The sequence below is a fragment of the Macrotis lagotis genome, chromosome X (assembly GCF_037893015.1).
Source record: "Macrotis lagotis isolate mMagLag1 chromosome X, bilby.v1.9.chrom.fasta, whole genome shotgun sequence".
NCBI lineage: Eukaryota > Metazoa > Chordata > Mammalia > Peramelemorphia > Peramelidae > Macrotis > Macrotis lagotis.
Genome location: NC_133666.1, coordinates 110,495,047 through 110,518,466, shown reverse-complemented (window position 1 = coordinate 110,518,466; position 23,420 = coordinate 110,495,047). Strand labels below are relative to the sequence as shown.

The 23,420-nt window shown below is 34.9% G+C and overlaps 1 protein-coding gene across 7 annotated transcripts in view; it reads right to left on the bottom strand.

Moving 5' to 3' along the window:
• The window catches only part of MOB3B (MOB kinase activator 3B), a 286,933-nt gene that overhangs the window by 61,602 nt on the left and 201,911 nt on the right, over window positions 1–23,420 (bottom strand). For all 7 annotated transcript variants that reach the window (XM_074200351.1, XM_074200352.1, XM_074200345.1 and 4 more), the window contains one exon: window positions 9,854–10,056. In XM_074200351.1, coding sequence (XP_074056452.1) covers window positions 9,854–10,056 — 203 coding nt within the window. The remainder of the gene's footprint in view (window positions 1–9,853; window positions 10,057–23,420) is intronic.

The window sequence follows — 23,420 nt, the reverse complement described above, 5'->3', positions numbered from 1 at the left end:
CCCTCTAACAAAGAGTTGAATTCTATAAAGGAAATACCAATCCCCTCCCCAGTCATCTCCTTTCATTAGGTATCTCCATGCCACAATTAAGGCAATGTCTCTCTGGCAAATGGCTAAATTTGTGCTTTCTTATCTTAGAAAGGTACAGACAGAATCTTCCCTCTGGTGACCCTTGACTCAGACTCTTGAAAGTCCCACCCACCTCAGCTCATTTTGTGGGAAGAAGCAATACCATCCATATACCATATACCAGAAGTGACATATACCATGTTCAGTCTGACCGTAATTGATAGACATTGACTTTGTCTTTTTGTTTTGTTTTTAATTGTTAAAAATTGTTAAAATTGTTAAAAAAAAGTGATGCTCTAAATATTTTACTATATACAAGTAAATCTTTGTATCTTCAACTTCCTTAGGGAATATGCACAGCAGTAGATTTCCACATCAGTGAAAATTAACTTTAAGAAACTTTTACTGCAGAGTTCCAAAGTATTTTCCAGGACCTTTGGGCATTGATGCCTTTTCACAAGGCTTGATTTTCCTATTCTATATAACTATATAACTATTTCTGGCAAGATAATGGCAAGGCAAAAAACCTAAAGGTAGTAAATCAAAAAAAGTGTCCTGCTGGGACACTTGCCTGAGCCAGACTCATGAAGTCTAGTCTAGCCTACTGACCCAAGAATGCCAAAGTCAGTTCTTGCTTCTCCCACAATACCTAGGCTTCTAGTAGTGGAAGAGAAGAGCACTGGGCAGAATCAAAGAAATTTAAAAGTAGGCAATATGACTTCCATCAAGTAATTCTGTTGCTAAACAAGTTTAAAATTAAGCATTTGAAGTTACTGCCATTCACTGTTCCATCAAGCTCTCTATCATACCCCAATCCACCTAAAGTGTTGGTTCTTAGTCTTGTTTTGTGCTTTAGAACTTTGGCAATCTACTGAAATCTGCAGACTCCTTCCTTGAATAATATTTTTAAGTGTATAAAGATAAAACACATACATACCAAAAGAAATGTTATGTTGATTTCAAATTCAAAAGATTCAAATTATCAAAAGACACACATACACAGAGACAAATTCACAGACTCCAGGTTAAGAATCCTTCATTTCAGTAGACTGAAAAGAGACTATTGATTTCAGAGTAGATGTTTGAATTACTTTTAGGGATTCTTATGTCCAGATTTACTACTCCCTCTCCCTTTCCCCTTCACTTTGCCTTGGGGCTCATTTTCTTTCCTTAAAAACACTTCAGGTTAGTTTCTCCTTGCAGTGCCTCCAACATCAGTGAATGAAGTCATTTTGCCATTTCTCAAAAAGGCCTAGGGCACAATTGGTAGGTGGCTATAAGAAGCCACATGTCCTTGTAGACAGGATGCATAGCTTTACCTCTTTTGCCAGCAGCATTTAGACTCCAGGACTTTATGCAATCAATGCCTCTTTTCATGATAAACTACGACATTTGCCTGATCTGCTCTATATAGCTCTTTATTTGATATGTTCTTTGGCTGGAAGATTCTGTCCTAATATTCATGCTCTCTGACCACCAATGTCTGCTTTTCATTTTTCATTATAGACTAAAATTCTTAGAAGTAGATTAGGGTGGACAGGAATAGAGAGTTGGATATAATGATAAAGGATAAAGATCATGAGATTTGGAGTCAGAGGATCTAGGGTCAAATCCTTGCTCTACCTTTGTGACCTTGAACAAATCAGTTCTTTTTTGAGTTCTTTTCACCTGTAAAATGGGAGAACTGGATCTTGCCATTGTCATAGTGGTAACAACTAGCATCCTTTAGTGCTTTCCATCTTTCCCATGACCCTTGGAGGAAGGTGCTGTAATAATCCTCCTTTTACTTGCTTTTATAGTCATGTCCAACTCTTTGTATCCCTATTTAGGGTTTTCTTTCAAAGATACTGAAGTGACTTGTCATTTCCTTTTCCAGCTCATTTTACAGATGAAGAAACAGAAGAAAACATGATTGTGACTTGCCCAGTCACATAGTAAGCATCTGAGGCCAGATTGGAACTCACAAATAGTAAGCATCTGAGGCCAGATTGGAACTCAGGAAGAGGAGTCTTCCTGATTCCAAGACCAGCACTTCTGCACCACCTAGCTGCCACACCAGAATGGCCAAAACTTGTAATTGTATCACCTGGAGTTTTGCTTTTATATCACAGTCATTTTCATATTTAACACCATTGCCTACCACATCACTGAACTCTCTCTCTCTCTCTCTCTCTCTCTCTCTCTCTCTCTCTCTCTCTCTCTCTCTATGATAACAAGCTATATTGAAGAATAACCAGCCAATAAGATTGCAACTAAAAGTGCATTACAAGCATTATAATACCTCATCCTCCCCACCTCTCTGGCAAGAGATCTTCTGGGACTGAGATTAGTTATTACATAACTCAGAGATTGGCTTCCTTTCAGTCTTTTTCTCATTTATATGTTTGTTATTGGGTATATTATTCTCTGTCTCAACTTGCTTTTTTGCAACCAAGTACATTCTCAGCAGTTTCCTAGGTAACAGGGATCAGGCTGCTCACTTTATTTTGCATTACTTCTTACACGTTTCTCTGAATTCCTCTCACTTTTAAGTTTTATCAAAGATTTTGTTTTGGTAAGCACCAAAAATTCAATTAATATTTTTTAAGTTTTGAAAATTTATTTTTTTAACATTTTGGATTCCACATTTTTCTCCCTCTCTCCGTTCCCTCTTCCCTTCCTCTGACAGTGAGCTGTCATTTCCTATTGTATAATAAAATTCCATTCATATTCTAGGTTTTTATCCATTTACCAATTGCTATCACAAAAATTGCACAATGAATATTTTGTTATATCTGGATTTTTTTCTTTCTGTTTTTGACCACTCTAGTGTATAATGAGATCTCTGAGCAAAAGGATAGGACTAGCAATGTAACATTTCCATATAATTTGCAAGTTGTATTCAGGAATAGTTGACACAATTCCTACACCTACATATTTCTATGTTTTGTCATATTTGCCAACCTGCTGGGTAGACAATATTTCTCTATTCTATTTAGTATCTATAGAACTCTCATTGAGATAGTACCAAGGAATCTTAAGACAAATGAACAATGAACTGGTAATTTAAATGATGCTATTCTTCTGAGGTCACAGAAACGTCAATAGATATTCTCATGGAAATTTCAGCATATAGTCTCATTTGGATTCTCAGCATTCCTTTGAGGTAAGTGATAGGTATAATGTTCATATTTTGAAAAAAAAAAGAAATTAGTAACACAGGAAATTAAGTAACTTCTCCAAAGTTACCTTGGGCTAAAAAAGGAACCATCCTTTCTGCCTCTCTCATTATCCATTTCTTTTCTCCATAACTTGCTTCAACTTGCTCAATCAGCTATATACCTCTCCAACTACCTTTTAGATAATGATTATTTTAAAATAAGAGTACAATAAAATACATGCAAAATTTGTTAAGGATTGATTAGATCACCTCTGTTAGAACCTCTTATGCAATGGAAAGGCTCTAATAGTCTACTTTACTTAATCAGTGTTTGATCCATTTTCTAATAATCCAAATCATTTGAACTTGTTTCTTCCAACTGTGAATTTGCTGGAGTGTGGGGTCAACTTCAACTGTTAGATTTACATGAAAGATTATTTGTCAAGTCTGTGTTCATTTCAGAGTCCTAGCCCCATTCATTCTTGCTATTGGATGAAAGAGATGGCATATGGTTCTTTGAGTTCTCAGGCTGCTGGTCTAGGCAACAGCTGACAAATTGGCTCTAAAATGTACTGATGGGACTAATCTTATTAGTTGAAATGCTGTGCTTTCTCATTCAGCAGACTAGACTGACCTTTCTATCACTTCTAAATTTTAAGTAACAATTCATTTAAAGGGCTAGGATTACAAGGGATATTTGCCAATTCATAATCTCTACTAATTTTCTGTATCAGTTAGAGAAACCTAGGTTCTGTTCTATGATTTTCTCATGCTGGTCAGATGCTTGCTTTTGGACCTTTGGAGACACTTAATCTAGAGAAGACCTGGGAGGAAGATATAATATCGGTCTTCAAATATTTAAAGAAATTTCATGTGGAGTACTTGTTCTGTTTTGCTCCAGAGAACAGAACCAGGAACAAAGGGTGGACGTTATAAAGTAACAAACTGAAGCTTGATGTCAGGAAAAATTAACTGTTCAAAAAATAAAATGGACTGCATTTGATAGTAGTAGAGCCTTTGCTTGGAAGTCTTTGAGTAGATACTAAATAACCACTTGACAATATGTTATAATGGTATTCCCTTTCTGAGTATGGGTTTGACTAGATGAACCCCGAGGAATGGTATGACTTAAAAATTCTATGATTTGGTATTTGATTCTTTTTTTTAGGTTTTTGCAAGGCAATGGGGTTAAGTGGCTTGCCCACAGTCACACAGGTAGGTAATTATTATTAAGTGTCTGAGGCTGGGTTTGAACTCAGGTAATCCTGACTCCAAGGCCAGTGCTCTATCCATTGCACAACCTAGCCACCCTTGGTATTTGATTCTAAGGGAACCCGTTTTTTTGTCTGAATCTTCCTATTAGGAATGCCTCCTTCAGGGCAGCTAGTTGGTGCAGTGGATAGAGCACTGGCCTGGAGACAGGAGGACCTGAGTTCAAATTCAGCCTTAGACACAATAATTAATTATCTAGCTGTGTGACCATGGGCAAGTCACTTGGCTCCATTGCCTTGGACAAAAAATACCCCCCCCCAAAAAAAAAACAAAAAAAAGGAGAATGCTTCCTTGTCTATGAGAGCCTGACATTATCAAAAACATGTTTTTGATACAAAGTTTATATTCTCTTTGAAGACAGGAACAGACCTGGGATGTTTAGTAAATATCCAATATCAGTTCAGGATCAATGAAGAAAAAAAGGAATGGCATTTCTAATTATAAGCTAAAAGTTAGAAGAAGCATAAAGATGATAATATATATTGGTTCAATCTTGAAGTACAATAAGGTAGAATATAACCATGAACATGAAGGAACATTGAGAATACCAGAATTCAAAGGTCTCAAAGATATCTAAAGAAGGGCATGTGTGGGGAGAGCTAGATGGCACAGGTGGATAGAGCACTGGCCCTGGAGTCAGTTGAACATGCGTTCAAAGTCAGTCTCAGACTTAATTCTTACTTAGCTGTGCAACCTTAGGCAAGTCACTTAATCCCATTGCCTTGCTAAAAAAAATAAGAATGGCATGTATTTTGTGAATACCTCACCACTTTCTGGGATGGTATCTAGTAGATGCACAGGTTAATGATCAGACTATCACTAATTAGTCAGAAAGAAAAACAAATAAGTAACCCAGTGATCTGTTCTTTTTCTCTATAATATTAAAACAGTACATTCTTCCAATAACTGCTACACTTTTCAGATCCATATTTCCAATTGTCTATAATTGACAATAATGTTGCATAGAGGACTAGTCAAGAAGACCTGGTTTAAAAGTCTGTGTCTATCATTTTACAGTAGTGTGGTCATGAGAAAATCATTTAATTTTTTGAAACTTTGTTCATATATAAAATGGGGATGACACCCGGAAATCAGAAAATGTGAATGAAGCACTTTGTAAACTTTATAGTACTACATAAACAACAGCTGCTATCATTGCAAGTAATAATATTGATAAAACTTAAATCTAGTACTTCAAACTTAATATGTTCACAGCAGCATGGTGTAGAAATGTCCAGGGAGTGGCATGGAGGTCACTTATCAGAGACTGACATCCTAGAGACAAGGTCTAATCAAGTCAGTATTTTCCTCTGTCTTGGGCTCTCTTTTCTCTTTACATTCTCTTCAGTGTAGACTACTTGGTCTCATAAGCTCTCATGAATGAGCACTTGGTGGTCTTCTATGGGTTTGATTGCTATATCTGTACTCACAGTCTCCAAGTCTACACAGCCAATCTCCAGAGCATAAGTTCAAAATCTTTAATTGCCTACTACACGTTTCCAACTGCATATCCTACAGGAATTTCAAATTCATCATATCCAAAACATAACTCGTGATCTTTCTCCCCAAACTTACTCCTTTTTCATATTTCGTTTTTTTTTTTTCTATCAAAGGCTCCACCATCCCAGCAAACATTCTTATACTACATATATACTAAGTTTTCAGTTTTTGTTTTTTTCTACCTCTATAGCATTTCCCATAGCAGGATGATGTCTCTTCTGGTCTAGATTATTTCAATAGCTTCTTTTTAGACTTACTGGCTTCAGGTCTCTCCCCACTCCAATCTGTCCTCCACAAACTGTCAATGTGACAGCACTAAAAGGTATGTCACTATCCTATTCAATAGAATTTGATGGCTCTCTCTTACCTCTAGGATCAAATATAAATTCCTCTGATAACATCTGAGGCTATTTACAACCTAGTCCCAACAAGCTACCTTTTCATAATTCACTTATTAAAAAATTAATAGAACCTGCAGAATTAATTTCATCAACTTTACTCCTCTGCATATTTCTCCGGTCCAGTCAAACTGTTGGGGTTGTTTTTTTTTTTTTTTAACAATTTCTTAAAGAGAATACTCCATTTCCTTTTGCCATTCCGTTGCAATGCCTCTCTGCCATGCCTGGAATATGTATACTCTATTTGCAACCCAATGTTTTAGAATAGCTAGTTTTCTTGAAGACTCAATTCAAGCACTGCTTTCCATACAGATTTTATCTGATTTCCTCAGCTCCATGTTTTCTTCCTCCCCACCCATTAACCTGCCCTCCAATTTTTTTTTCCTATCCATTAGTGTTGGGTATCTAATCCATATCTTCTCAATGTGTAAATTTGTCTCTTATATGTTAAAAAGAGCAGCAAAATTCTCTTGTCAGGTTCCACTTCTCTATCTGTCCTAGGAGGATGGGCGAGTCATTCTATAGGATGAGGCAATGCAGTTAAATGCTAACAATTATAGGATCACAGGCTAAGAGTTAGAGCGAATTTTCAAGAGTATTGCCCAATTACTTTATTTTACAGATGAGGAAGTGACTTTTTCATGGTCACACTGACAGAAAATAGCAGACAAAAATTTTTATGAAGGTAGCTTGACTCTAAAACCAGTAATGTACTCTTTCCACTATACTAAGATAATCAGTTATCTGCTTATTGAATCCTAGATTAGTGGAATCAATCTCAAATAGAAATAGGTACTACTAATCCAAATATATATAAAACTGTGGGGAATGCATATTGATCATTTTAAAATGCAATATTATCTGTATTTTATTATATTTTTATTTAATTTGTTAAATATTTCCCAATTACATTTTAATCTAGTTCAAGTAGCACCTGGGAGTGTTGTGGACTGCATGCTGCCTATGGGATATATGTCTGACATCTCTGTATAAGATCATTGCAAGGGTTCTCAGTACTAAGAAAATATATTGTTAGACAAGTATTAAGCCTCATGCTTAATTCTAACCCATCTTTCTTCTTTCTTCATTATAATGAATCAGTAAAAATATTTTTATTTAATTTGATATAGCTAATTTTAAAACAAGAGCACCACAAAAAAGGTCAGCCAGGTAGTGGAATAGATAAGAGTATCGGGTCTGGAGGACCTGAGTTTAAATCTAACCTCAGAAATTTCCTAGTTATATTACCCTGTGCAAGTCAATTAAGTTTTTAATTTCAATTTCCTTATCTGTAATATGAGCCGAAGAAGGAAATGGCAAACCACTCCAGTATCTTTGCCAGAAAACCTCAAATGAGGTAACAAAGAATTGGACACTATTAATTAACTAAAAAAATCTAGCACAGTAAGAAAATAAGGGCATAACTAATCAAATATATTAAACTCATTGATTTGGGGGATGGAAATCTACTGATTATATGACAGTTTTTTCAGAAATATTACATTGTTGCATCAATACCATTATACAATGAATCTATAGCTCCTTAGTGATTTTAATAAGTATATTCATAGACAATCTAACTCTTAATTGCCTAGCTAGTCAACATTTATCATCTCTTTACATGATAAGCTAGTGAATATACAATCTTAGGCAATTATGGTTTAACTATTTAAAAATATTATTAATGTAACCAAGCATTGGCAATAATTAATCACATTACTGATACTGACAAGCTATTGTTGAAATAATGCTAGAGTATAATGCCATGTTAATGGAAGTAAACATGTACAAACTTCTAAACTCATAGACTGCTAGAGTCTTATTGATCATCAGATCTAGGATTTCTTTTTATAACATGTTTTTGTATCTTGATCTTTTTTGGCTATCTGGGGAAACTTATGAACCCCTTTTAAGAATGATATTTTTAAAATCATGAAACAAAATACATAGGATTACAAAGGAAACTAATGATATCAAAATATTACTACAAAATATTTTAAAACCAAATTCACTGAACCCAAGATAAGAACTATTGCTCTAATTCAAACCACTCATTTTATGGATTGGGTGATAAATCTCCCCTAAAATAACAGAGCTGATGAGTCTATGAAACTCAGGTTAATACTCTGATTACAATTGAACCAGGACCTATCCTTGAAGTCTTTAAAGTTTATTTGGATCTGTTCCTTCTCAGTTGGTAGGACCTTAAAGGGGCAGTCAGTTGATACGCTGAATAGAAGAGCAGGCCTGAAGTCAGAAAGACCAGAGTTCAAATCTGGCCCCTTATAATTCCTAGTTGAGTGACCCTGGACAAATTATTTAACCCTATTTGTCTCAGTTTCCTCATCTGAAAAATGAGCTGGAAAAAGAAATGGCAAAAGATTCCAGTATTTTTACCAAGAAAACCCAAATTTGGGCACAAAGAGTTGGATACAAGTTAAATATGTTGTTGAACAACAACAACATAACCTTGAAGGACCAAGGTTTCCAGATTCCACAGTAAGGCACCAATTGGAATTCATTGTGGTTCATGGCTCATAGGATCACAGAACTAGATCTGTTCTACCTCATTTTGCAGATGGGGAAATTGAGATCAAGGTTTAGTGACTTAGTCCAAGTTACACAGGTATTAAGTGATTCAAAACCAGTTCCTTCGATTCCAAAGTGCTCTTTTTCACTATATCACACTATATTCTTTTCCTGAAGGGATAACAATATTTCTATAAATAGATACAGTCTAGATAACAAGAAGAAGATCCTGAATATGAGAAACTAGAATTGATGTATGTGGGTATTTTTTCCTTAATCAACTAGTCAATCAATAAACATTTTATTAAGAACCTACATATGTAAGGCCTGATGCAAAGTAGGATTAATAGTTTACAAGATCCCTGGATCCAAGATACAAATACAGTTATAAAATTGAGATGGTCCCTGCCATTAAGGAGTTTATATTCAAATAAGGAGATACAATAATGGAGGTATATGTGCTGAAACAGCATTAATTAATTAAGTCTTAGAATGGACCAGACACTGTACTAAGCACTTTACAATTATTATTCCATACAACCCACAGCAACCCTGGGTTGTTACCTCCATTTTCCAGTTAAGGAAACTGAGGCAGGAAAAGATACATAATTTGCCCAGGGTCATAAAACCTAGTATGAATCTGAAGCTGGATTTGAACTTAGATTTTCCTAACTCTAGGCAGTGCTCCATAGACTGTACCACTTTGCTAAAGAAATGGTGGCCAATTAGAGAATTTGGATTGGAGCATTCATGGCATGGAACCACTGATTTTCAGTAGCAATTGGGTATCTACCACTATGTTAAACTTTCTAACCCAACTGAAATAGCATAGAAGCTATCTCTAAATATAAGAAATGGTTAAAATTTAAAGCTACAGTCTTGAAGTTCTCCTTGTTCTTTTACAGTTTTATAAGTGAATGAAAATAGTCAATACTTGTTTACTTACCAAGGGCTCTAGTTCCTTGCGGTCTATGAGGTTCATCTCTGTGACAAAGTAATAGAAGTGTTTGTAGCAGGTGTTGACATGGGCTTCTGCACCCATTACGATCACGCGATCAAAGTGATGGATGTAGACGTGTACAAACACCCGGAAAAGACGACACAGAATCTTTTTGCAGATTTGAAGAAAGTTCCTTGGGAAGGGAACACCTAAAAAATAAAGAGGATGGATTTATGAGGTGCAAGCTTCAGTGGTCAGTCAGAAAACCTGAAGAGCACATTCATTTCCAAAAGGGAGCCATCCTGAACATAAGAATTTTAAATATTATTTTTAAATTTTATTAATATATTTTTAAAATCCCTCCTATGCAGTAAGCTATATCTTATAACAATAACAAACATAATAAAAACAACCTCCTAAAAAGAGAGAGAGAAGAAAAAAGAAAGAAAAAAATTTAGAAACATCAATATTTCAAGTCAAAACATAAAAAAGCAATTCTCTTAGGAGATGGTATTAGCAAGAGTTTCTCAAAATGCTATTTTAAACCTCATTTTTCTTTATGCATCTCTTGAGTTAGATAAGCGAAACATGTTTTAAATCTCATTTTATCATGTTCATCTTCACACTGAGTCCCTTAGGAGATGGTGCTCTAATCTTACAGAAAATTGACTGATCTGGAATTATATAAAAGTTTTGCTTAATTATCTTAATTCAAACTTAACCATTTCGAAACAGAGAATCAGGGATTCAAGGCCACACTTTTCTTTTTCTATTTTCATAGAACTATCAGAAAATTGATTCTAAGAAGGGTCTTATTGTTTATAACAGAATGAGTATGACACCAAGGAGCAGAAGTATAGCCAACCTTTCTACGGAAACAATTGTTCAGGTACTGTCTCAAGTCTCTAAAGAAATCCAGAAGGCTGCTATCAATGCTTTAAGAAGATTAGAGCAACAGTTGAACAAGAGAGAGACTTACTGAAAGAGATGGAATGAGTGTGGCATTTCTGCTATGGAAATACACAATCACCTACAATTGTTCTTGAACAAAGTGCAGATAGATAGATAGATACATACATACATACATACATGGATAGATACATAGATAAAATGAGAACACAAGAGAAACTATGTTAAGCTTTCTACCAGTCCAACTGAAAGCAAATGCTGAAATGAGAAGAAACAAAATCAGGAGAAAATGTCTCATGGCTACCACCATGCATGACCAATTAAAAGCACAGCTATCAGTTAGAGAGAGTAGCTATATTTTCAAGAAGCAAGTACAAGAAGATGGTATCAGTTTAAAATTTTTTAATTTCATTTTTTCTGAAATAAAACAAACATTTCCATAGCAGTAGAGTAAAAAAGATGATTGCACATGAAAACTTCAAAGCCTTTATATCTAACTTGTTATTCCTTTTAAAAAATATCATAAAGTGATATAAATTATTTATTTTTCCTTCTTTTCTTTCCTCAAACCCTAGAGAAGGCTACTGTTAGATCAAATATGTGTATATGTAAAAATCATTCTACACATACTTCTGTTTATCTGTTCTTTTTCTGGATGAATAAAGCATCTACCTTCATATGTCCTTTAAGTTAATTTGGATATTTATACTAGTCAAAATGACTTAATCGCTCAAAGTTCTTCTTAGACCAATATTACTCTTACTGTATGCAATATTCTCTTGATTCTGCTCATTTCACCCTTCATTATTTTGTGCAAGTCTTTCTATGTTTTTCTAAAATCATCAAACTCATCATATCTAATAGCATAAAAATATTCTTTCATGATCTTTACCACAACTTGTTCAGTCATTCCCTAATTGGCAAATATCTCTGCAATTTCCAGTTTTTTTGACCACAAAGAGAACTAGTATAAAATTTTACAAAACATGTGTTTTTTCCTTTTTCCCTATTCATTTCTGAAAACAGATGTAATAGTGATATTGCTGGGTTAAAGGATATAGGCAGATTAATAACTCTTTGGACTTAATTCCAGATTGCTTTCTAAAATGGTTGAATCAGTTCAGTTATACAAACAATGATGTGGTGTTCCAATTTTTCCACATTCCCTCCACATTTCTCTTTCCCTTTTTTAGTCAATATGATAAATATAAAATGATATATTTGCAAATCTTTAATTAAGTGATTTTTTAAAAATATGACTATGGAATCACTTTTGAGACTAGACAAGTAACCTTAAGCTCACTTCCTAATAAATGGTTTAAAAAAGAACCCATTATCTTGATTTTCATTTCTTCTCCCTTCCCTTCCTTTGGTATAGGATGTTAGCTACCACTGAAATTGCCAAAAGCAGGAAGCACCAAGGAGGATAGAGTTATGAATGTTCTACAAATAAGATAGTCCCTGAAAAATCAAGAATGGGACATTAAGAATACTACTAGTACTTAGCTCATTGTAGGCACCCAATAAATATTAGCTGAGTGATTAATGATATAGCAGAGTGCCAGACTGGGTGTTCTTATACTTTCAAATCTATTATTGTCCATGTTACACTAATTATCCTCCTTTTCTTACTGTTCTTCAAATAGAAATAGTCCCAAGATAAGTAACCATCCTGTTTTTATTCTTTTCCATTTAATATCATGTGTACTATTGCAAAGGTGGAAAAAATATCTGCTTTTTGTAATTGAAAAATTAGAATTGGAATGTAAGCTCAATCTTCTGTCGGTTCACCAAAAGCATTTTGGGGACAATGACAGTAGCAGATATGAAGAAAAGGGTGACTTTTTTCTTCTGATGTCTTTAAAGCTGGAAACTTTTCATTCTATATAGCTTGGAGATATTCTGAAGAGTAAGAATGACAACATGTAATTAAAATATTGTTCTTAAATTTTCATGAATAAATCTCATGTACAGTAAGTTATGGGCCACAGTTCTGTCAGTAATGATGCTCTGATCCCATTATAGAAGAAAGTTGACAGACTAATTTGGAGTTTGTATTTCAGTAGAGACAGTCATAGTCTGTTAGTTAATAAGTGTTAGCAAATTTTAATCACTTGATAATGTCTTTATAAGCATCTAATAGATGTTAAATTTTTGCAACCATCATAACTATGTTGTACAGTTCTCACCTACTTATAATATCAGCTGTATTAATCAATAAGTATGGATTCTTAAAGGATAATTTTTCTATCATTTTTGTAGCAATGATTTTGTTCTGAATGACTAACATAAACTTCTCTGTTTCTTTATAAATAACTGCAGGGCAACCAATTTTTAAAAATGTTTCTTTGTTAGCACACAGTTGGTTAAGTTCAGGTGGATGTCACCCATGAAGCAAAATTTGATTCTACTCTTGGATATCAACTTTGCTTAAGCTCTGTTGGGAGTTAAACCATTTATTTACATTTGAGAATCCAGTGGCATACACTTCTTATAAGCTGTTAGTATTGCAATATGAAACAATAGTATGATTGTTCTAAAAGTTATTCTGTATATTTTTATCTGATTATTATGCACTGAGAACATTCATAAATCCTGTTCTCCTTTGTGGCAAGGAAATATTTATCTTTCTATAAATTGCTTTTGGGTAAGACTGTGCAAAGTTTGTTATATACATATAGATCTATGAAAGTCAATTTACATGAACATCGGTATGGTACATTGTTATTAACTGTTCTAAAGGTATTCCTGTTAAGCTTTAAATTCAGGATGCCAGTTAGTCTCTTAACATGCTCAGTTTTTATTTTTCCTTAACAGCCTTATGCTGAAAGTATTTAGCCTGGAATAAACAAGGATATTTAAGGGGATTCAGTAGCTTAATTTCACCTCCAGATTCAAGTTCAAAGACTTTCATTTCTATTCTTCTTTGTTGTACATTAAGAATTTTGTACTTGTCAAGCAAGTCCAACTGTCCTGGAGAAAGTATTCCCCCAAACACTTAATTATATCTACATTATTACCTCCCCCAGCAAAGCACTGTGAAATTTATGAATTTGCCTTGCTTTGATGTGAATGCCTTTTTTCAGTGTTACAGTATTTTATATTTACAGTGTTTTATATTTAACATAAAAATCATCAAATTTGGATTAATTTCTCAGGGACAGGGTCATGACCATCTTGGGGTATCTGTACTCACAGCTTGATTAGAAATGGCAAAGTCTTACCTAGCTGTGTGGCCTTGGGCAAGCCACTTAACCCTATTGCCTTGAAAAATCAAAGAAAAAAAAGAAATGGCAAATTCCCAATGGGAGTTCTCCCTATCTCTATTAATTTACATTCCTATGTATCCATAACTATTTTGGGGCCCCAGTAAGACAAATTTTTTTCCAAATTCCTTGGCAGGGGAGAGGAGGTGTCATATCAATTTGGCATTGAGCTCTAACTTCCCCCCCCTTACTAGAGTCTGATAAAAATCCCAATAAATTTCTTTCTATTCATATACCTCTTTCTCTTTTCTTCTTTTCTGTCCTCTAAATCCTCTGATCTCTAACTCAAAATGACCTCTTCTGACCCACCCTGTAAGTAAAATAAGTTACTCAAACATCAGGGCACTATTTACAAAGGCAGGAGGGAGACATGACTACCGGCTCAGAGAAGAAAGAAAAAGTCTGGGGTCAGATGGTTACACCACTTGTTATAAAGTTTCAAGATGCAAAACATGACCAAGGATCAAACTGTAGTTGCTTATGCATTCTCTCTTTTTTCTTCTTTTAAAAAGAAAGTAAACATGTCTAAATGAGGAAACTAGCCTTGGTTAAGCCCTAAGCCAAGCTAGCTCTTTGTATGTGAGGGGGAAAATTAATGCAGAATTATTTCTGGTAACTGCAAGTTCAGCTTCTCAGGGCACTATAACACTGACCAAGAATGCACCAACTCATTTAAATAGTTGGCAAACCTTCCTCCTCCTATCCTGAATTAATCTACATTAAGGCTTCACTGAGTGTTGACCAGAACCTATGTCTAGGGAATAGTAAAGGTGAAGCATTCACCAGGTCATGGTAGTTCTCCCTTTCTTCCTATCTCTCATGCTATTCTATCTGGCAGAATTTCAGGAAAAAAATAATTTGATAAAAGGCCAAGAGAAAAGTGAGGTTTGGTTCTTAATTCCTAAATTCATAAGCGTTTAGCTTCTACAATGATGGGTCTGCCTCATCAAAGAGAGAGAAAAGAAGGGGCCAATGATCTTTTCTTTGTTCTAAGCAGAGGAGGAGATCACCTACCTCTCACTCCCTCTGCTGTCATTGATGAGGCAGAACAATGATTATAGAAGTGATGGTTTATGGATTCCTGGAAGCTGAAGAACTGCAATACAAAGAGAACATCAGTGCAAAATGGTTTGAAGAACTTCCACCTGCCCCAGGACACAAAATGAAACTTAATCCACTCAGCTAATGCTTTGTGGGAATTGAGAATATGTTATTAATGAACTGAAATATCCATGTTTCTCTTTAAAACTATTATTTATGTCTGAGATCATCTAATGAATCCTTTGTCTCTTGAGCTCTGAATTATCTGGTGCACATGTGAAAATATCTTTATAAGTCATAAAAATCATTCACTTTCAATACCTTATAATAAAAATAACCAACGACCCACACATGGGAAAGGAGGACAAATCTCTATTACCAAGAAGCTAAGAACATTCCAATTCTAAAAGTATCAAAACAAAATGCAATTTAGCAGCAAGAAGGAATGAAAAGGATAACCTTTAAAAACAGTATGCTACCCTCTTTTTCTAGATTTACTCTCAATTTTCTATGTGCATATCCCCCAATTTCTCCCTTTCCTTCTCCCTTCTTCAAAATGCTTTTAAAAAATCACATTGCCTTGAGCTAGCTATCATTGATGAAAATTCAGCTGCAAAGAACAGTCCTTCCAAGCAGATGTTTTGTGTTATCTCTGTGTGCTCCTCAAGGAAGTGTCTGCCCTTCTTGCCAAGGAAAATAGTCCAATGTAGTGAGATTTTCTTCTATCTTAAAAAAAAAGAAAGAAAAAAAAAACCACACCAGACTGACAGATACAAATGGTTAGATATAACCTAAGTTTCTATTGATTCTGCAGCACTATATCCTACCACTCCCCAGCACATTTTATCACAGTCATCTTATCACAAAAAGGAAATGAAATCAAGCTTATTTGTTGACTAGAAGTCAAACATGTCATTAATAGTTTCAGTCCTGTCACTTTCTCAGTGCTCTCCATTCACTACTAAGAGGCCACTAATTGAAAAATCTCTACGGAACTTTGTGACCTGCATCATCCTTTTTCATTACCTTGTCAATATGGTCCTCCTTAAAAACTACTTGCCTTTCCTATTTTTCATGCCAAGAAGTTGGAAAATGACATAAGGAAAAAAGTAAATCTTGGAATTTTAATAGCCTAATGGCAATTCTAAATCAAGGTTGTGATATAAAAACCAAAAAGTTAATGTGATATTGATAAACGACTACATTAATAATCAAAATAATTATTGTGCCACAATAATAAATTGCAATGAGCAGGATTTTCTATAGATGTGTGTACATGTATGTATATGTAGGTATATGTGTATATATATGTATACACACACACTCATATGGGTGTGCATGTTTGTGTTTGTATATGTTTCCTTTGTGGGACCAAGCAAAGCAAGGCCTACCTTAACAGATTGTCAGTCAACAAGCTTTTAGAAGCAAGCATCTACTATGTGCAAAGAAAAGTGAAAAGGCTGTATTATCAAAGACTTCAAGTGTAATGGGGAATACAAGAAACAAACAGCTATATACAAATAATCACATAAATATGAAAAACTGAAGATGAGAATTCAAAATAAAAAGTATCCCTCTCTTCCCACACATAAAAATACATATAAATATCTCTATTTATATGTATTATAAATATGTATATATGTAAATATGTAATGTATATGTATACACACACACACACATATATATATATATACATACACACAAATATACTTTAATATCTTTCTAGACTTTAAGAATTATTGTCAGACCATCTCTACAGTGTGCTCAGTTCAGGGTACAACATTTTATTAAGGATAGTGGCAAGCTAGGGTAATATTCAGAGGAAGATTAATCCCAGACTCAGATGTGATTTGGGAAGAATTGGAGAGAAGACTGAAAGGCTTGTCATCTAAGGATTATTTGAAAAAAACAAAGTTCAGTACCTTTAGTGTAGTGAGGAGACAATTTTGGGGTGAAATGAGAGGATAATTTTTGTCTTCAGCATAAGTTGATTATCTTCAATTTATCTTGCATATATGATTACTTGTACACAGTTCTTTGCATGTTGTCTCTTCTATTAGCCTGGAACTCCTTGACTTTTTTATTTTCTTTTATTTGTATACTCAGGGCTTTAAGATGGGACCTAGCACATAGTAGGAGCTTACCACTGAAGCTTGTTGATCGACTATTAAAATATGTCTTGTTTTGACTGATCCAACAAAGCAGACTTAGGAGCAATGTGTAGTAGCTGCTGAGAGCTCTCCCAAAGAAGAATGGCCTTTCAAGAGGACTAGGCTCCTCATCAATGGAAATATTTAAGCAGAGCCTTAGGGACATGGCAAAGCCAATTCCTTCTCAGGTGGTCTCCAAGGTCCCTTCTAACTCTGAAATTTTATGATTCAATTAAAATCCCCAAGAAGGCATTAACTACCAATTGAAGATATAAAAAAGGGAAATGTAATTCAAACTGGTGAATTTGCTGAAAAGCAGAAATGCAGCAAGTAGAATGACCTAGGAGTGTAACTCTAATGAAAATTTCTTTTATTGTGAGTCAAGTTTAGAAACATAGCTTGTAGACATGGTCTTTTTCATCATAATTCACTGCCAGATTTTGATCACTCAAATTACAGTAGAGTGATTTTTAAGGGGATGATGTGGAAAGATTGCTAGAGAATTCCCCTGAGGATCAACAATAGCCATAATGGAAAACAGGAAGGATATCTATGAAAATGTCTCTGCTCCTGCCACAAAAATTGGAAAAAAAAAAGGTGGATCCAATTCTCCTTCCTTTTATTTTCCTGCTACATTTTTCAGTCCAAGTAATTAGCTGGGATTAATTGTGAGGTGATTCTCAAAATAGTGCAGATTTATTTTATCAGGAATCCAATGATGAGATGAAGAGAAAAAAGAAGCAATTTAGAAAAGGGGAACTGAAAGTAGTGATGGCAACATTCAGACTTGAGGGACAGTAACAAGGACAAAAGAGGAATTTTAGCAGACCAAAAGTGAGTCAGTTAAGAAAAACTTAGAAGCAGGAAGTGACTAATGCAGGCTTGTTTGTTTGTTTGTTTAATTCCACATAGAAAGGAATGTAAGAGGTTGCTAAAGGGGCTCTGGGAAGAATTCAGATAAAAACAGAGCACTTTCTCTTGTCCCTATTATCCCCAGATCAGAAGAGTTGTAGAAATGGCAGTATTGTTCCAAACAGAGGGTTGTAGTTGGCTGTGTTTAGCAAAGAAAGAAGGGCACAAATATTTTTCAAGTGCTAAGTACATACAAATACTTTCTCATTTATCCTCACTAAAACCCTGGAAGGTAAATGACATTATTTTCCTTATTTTTAAGTTGAGGAATATGAGGTAGGCAGTTGTTTAATTACACAGCTAATAAGACTGGATCTGAAGTAAGGTCTTTCTGATTCCAGGTCCAATGAGCTATGCACTTTCACTATCAAGCTGTTTCTAAAAAGTACTCTGTATATGCTATGCCTTATGTCAAGAATGAGTTGGTTAATCTAAGAATAAAACATAGAAAAAAATGTAAAAGACAGATCATTGGGTTAAGCTATAATTACTTAAAAACTATGTAATTGAAATGAACTTAACTGTATATATCTCTAAATGAATATATACCGCTATACCTCTAACTTTATACCTCTAAAGTTGAAGGGAAACTCAGAAGTCAACTTGTGTTACTCTTATTTTACAGATGGATAAACTGAGGTCCAGGGAGTCAAATAGCTGGCCTGAGAAGACCAAGATCCAAGTGCTCTGATCCCATAGCTAACATTCTTTCTCCTGGACTTTCCAATTTAGTTTTCCCTCCATCTCTCTAAATAGCTGCTTGACATTGTGTTATCCTAAAAACTCATTATCTCATAAGATGACAGATAGTCTTGGTAAGAAAAAATGTACTATTTTACATAAATATAGGCAATTTTATGCATTTTTCAAGTAGAAAGTAAGGTAAATTAAGTATAAAATGGTCTAACAAAAAAAGAGAAAAAGGAAGGTGGGCCCTCTGGGACAAGTACAATTGTTAGTAACATATGTGTTGGCCTCAAGTTCTCCTTTCAAATGGTTCCTCTTTCATCCAAAAATACCAAATGTATTTCTGTTCCTTAGTACAGTCAGTCAATAAGTATTTATTAAATGTTCAGTAAAGGCCAGAAACTTGACTAAACACTAGGGATAAAAATAAGGCCAACAACATACTTCTTGCTTTCAAGGAGATCACATTCTAATGGAAGAAAACAATATGCAAACACCTCTATATATCAGAGATAGATGTGGTGTAAAGAGGAGGTCATCTTCAAGGGAAAACATTAGCTTTGGCAGTTTGAGGGGGGAAACCAGGAAAAGCATATTGCAGAAAACTGGATTTTGAATTGAGTCTTGAAGGTAGTAACCAGGGAAGTCAGGAGATGAAGATGAGGATGCATGTGAAACTGCTGACTCTATACTTATTCATTGTCATTACCTGTCATCTAGTCCTAGCCATCCATTCCATTCAGTTAATTCCATTAAAAAAACTTGGGTCCCAAAGAAGAAAAGTGTCTAGTTCAAAGTCCTACTGTTAGTCTAATGGCACGACCAGGACCAGAATCCAAGTCTTTTCATACTCCAAGTCTACTTCTCTGGGATGAATGTAGATAGGCAGACAGAAGTCAAGAAAGCTACCATATGGAAGGAACATCCATAACAAAGAAGAGGAAGAATAAGAACAGAAAATAAAGGAGGATATCAATGAATCCAGTCTAGGAGCATAGTCTAGAGATGGAAAGAACTCTTTAGAAGTTTTCTAATTCAATACCTGCTTTTATCAATGAGGACCCTGAGAACCAGTGATGATGCAATTTGTCCAAGGGTCCCAAAAGGAATAAAATATAAGAGACAGAATCTGAACCCAAGTTTCCTGATCCTAGAATCAGCACTCTTTTCACTGTGCCAATGAAATGAAAAGGTAAGTAATTGTGGCAAAAAGATAAGCAAATGGAGGTCACAGTCTTATCTGGATGTACAATTGCTGAAGATAGATTCCATTTCCTGAACTCTTCTCCATACTTTACTTAAGATTTATGATCAACTAGATGTCTACGTGACTAGATAGTTCTGCCTAGGGAGAAAATGTAAATCACTCAGAAACTATCCCTGGCAGCAGCAATAAAGAATATATAATCTGAGAAACTTGACTTGCTTATTTGTCTCTATGAATTTCTAGGGAGGAAAATGGATTTAAGAGCAAGTTCCTAACAAGATAAAAAAAGGATGTAACAAATTGTCTTCAGGAGAAATTGAATTCCCACCTTTACTTCCAGTTCATTAGGATTGAGGTTCCCTTGCCAAAGACGGTCTTTTGTATTCTATTCAAGGCTAAAAGATACAGGCATCTAATTGCACTTTGGGTCAAGGGTACCAAAGGAAAATTTCTATGGTCTTTTGTAGTTGTGGCTGCAAGCTGCGTCAAAGCCAAAGGGAAAGTGTAGGAAGGAAACTGCAATATCTAAATACTAAATAGCTCATGAGTTAGTGACCAAATAGTCAATCAGTCAAAAATCATTGTGAGAAATGCTGAGAATACTAAGGGGGGGGACATTGTGAGAAATGCTGAGAAAACAAAGTGGGGGGGGGGGGAAGCAAGGAATACTCCTGCCCTCGAAGAGTATATACTCCACTGAAAAATGCAAGGGACTTTCAGTCAATCAAAATATTAATTTTAGTCTAGGATGTTTTTCTAGGTCAGCTAAATTAAGACAAGTTATTTATCTCCATCCAAAAACAGGAACAATTACATGTATCCTTCTTTCACAAAAGAAATGATAAGAATATATAAAAATAGCAGATGTTTCTGCAATGTTTCACCCCATGGAGAATGGAAGACATTTCTCTCCTCACAGATTAGTGGCATGGTCAAAAAGTAACAAAATCAATAGATTTCAGTTTTTTACAACTTTTTGTCTTTGAAGGGAAAATTAATGTTCTCAGTTTGGGGAGCCTAAGGAGGAGAAAGACTAAAGAAGTTCCTGTTTCTCAGGATTCAACAGTGGTGGAGAGAGGGCATTTCTCAAAAGCAAAAGGGAAAGGAAATAGGTAACCTTGAAACCACAAGAAGTTTTCAGAGATCTGTATGTTAGATGACTATCTGCTATAATCCATGTGCCTCCATCTGTGGAACAGAAGCAATAGTGGAAGAGTTGATAATAGATAGAATATCCCTGTGGAAACCAAGGCACTCACTGGACCTAGATTATGAAAAGTTGATAGTCTGAGACCAGTCCTGGAGATGTGAGGAAAGAGAAGGATTTAACTGGAACTATCAAAACAACCAGCAAATAGATTTATGTGCCTATTATTTGCCAGGTACTCTATTAGGTACTAGAGATACAAACACAAAGAATGAAACAACCCATGTTAAGGGGAAATTTACATTTTAAGGGGAACATTATATTTATTAAGAAGGCATATTTACTTTGTAAACATCTATGAAATTTATATACACATATCTATTTTAAAATATCTTTATTCTATGTATATCTATATAAACTATATTTATTCTATATAAACATATATGTATATGTATAGAAATACAAAGGACAAATAAGTGGCACAATATAGAGAGTGCTAAGTCTAGAAATCTAACCTTAGTATAATCCTGTTTGTCTCAGTTTTCTTATCTATAAAATGAGCTGGAGATGAAAATGGCAAATCATACTAGTACCTTTGCCAAGAAAGGGGTCGCAAAGAATCACACACAACTGAGATAACTAAAACAACAAATATAGATATATACATATATATATATATATATTTATGTACATGTCTCCCTCATTATAATATAAATTATTTGAGAGGAGTTATTTTTTCTTTCTATTTTAAACCCTATGCAGTGCCTGGAAAATAACAGGCACTTTAATAAATGTTTATTGCTTGAGTCAAAGGCTATCTGGCAGAGATTTCAGGAATCTTACTCCTAAATGTGAAGGGATCCTGAGTGACGAGGTACCAAAAAAGTATATTAAGTATTCAAAGGAATATGAATCAGTCTGTTCATTATAGTATGCAATTGTGTGGCTCTCTTGCCCTACAGTTCCATGGGCACATGATGACAATGGTAGCTTAAGTGGACAGGAGGCTATTAATCTTTATTGAGAACTAAGATCCCCTGAACCACTACCCTTATATATGATTGTTGCTCCTGGGCAGATTCACAGGGATATTAAGTAGGAAGGGAACTTCAGGAGTAATCAATGGATGATTTAGATGGTCACCCAAGCTTTTTAACCACAAGAGTACTATGAGTAGTAGAATTTGCTAATTTTGCTGTCAGATAAGCTGATAATTTGCTAACCTTGCTTTCTTCATTCTAAATGTAGTGAACCAAGTCAGTTTTGGGGTACTTAGGAATTACCCGATATAAGCAGGTCAATCAGGTGGTCAAACATTAGGTCACTTTTGTCAGTTAGAGCTTAGGAAATAAGGTCAATCATCATAGAATGAATAATGTGATACCTTGCCTTGCCACTGGCTTGAGGAAAGCAGCAAGTGAACAGACCAGGGCATTGACCCAAGATGTGGTCACATAATAATATGAGGAAGCAAGAAGTTAGTGTGATATAACAGAGAGAACACTGAGTTTGGTGTCAGAAGACTTGGGTTCAATTCCAGTCTTTGTCATCACTATGAGACCTTGGCAAGTTTCCTAGTCCCTCTGAGGTTTCAGTTCCTTATCTGTAAAATGACTTTCTAGTATCAATTGTACCTCTTAAGGCAAAAAGAGTAGGGAAAGAGGAAATAGAAAATGAAATGAGTATAGAAATGAGACTGGAAAGTATCACAATTAAAAAGACATAAAATACTGACTAGTTATTTAGTCTCTTTTCAGTGATGTTATGGCCAGATATGAATGTACACACACACATTATAAAATTTTTTCTACCTCTCTTCTTACGTTTCAGTCTTGAAAAGAAAAACTTCATAGCATCTTGCAAAGTATCAGAAATCTGGTTTCATTCTGTTAAGAACTATTGAATCTACAAACAGAATGTCATTAACTCTATTGACACAATTGTTAAAATATTAACTCCAGTCAAATTCCCAACTAGTTAATTCAACAGAACTCATCCATGTCATTCTGTAAAAAGGCCTAGAACAGAGGTCCTAATTCAACCACCTCATTTTACAATTGAGAAAACTGAAAGCCAAAAAAGTTCAGTTTCTAATAGTAAGGACCAGAGCTGAGATGTGAACCCAAAGATTTGGGTTCCAAATCTAGAACTGTTTTCATTTTTCAATGAGATGCAAGGACTGGTGACAGGGAGGAATAATGGAAGTTGGGAATTCCATAAGTGGAGTAAGACCCCAGAACCCTGAGAATACCAC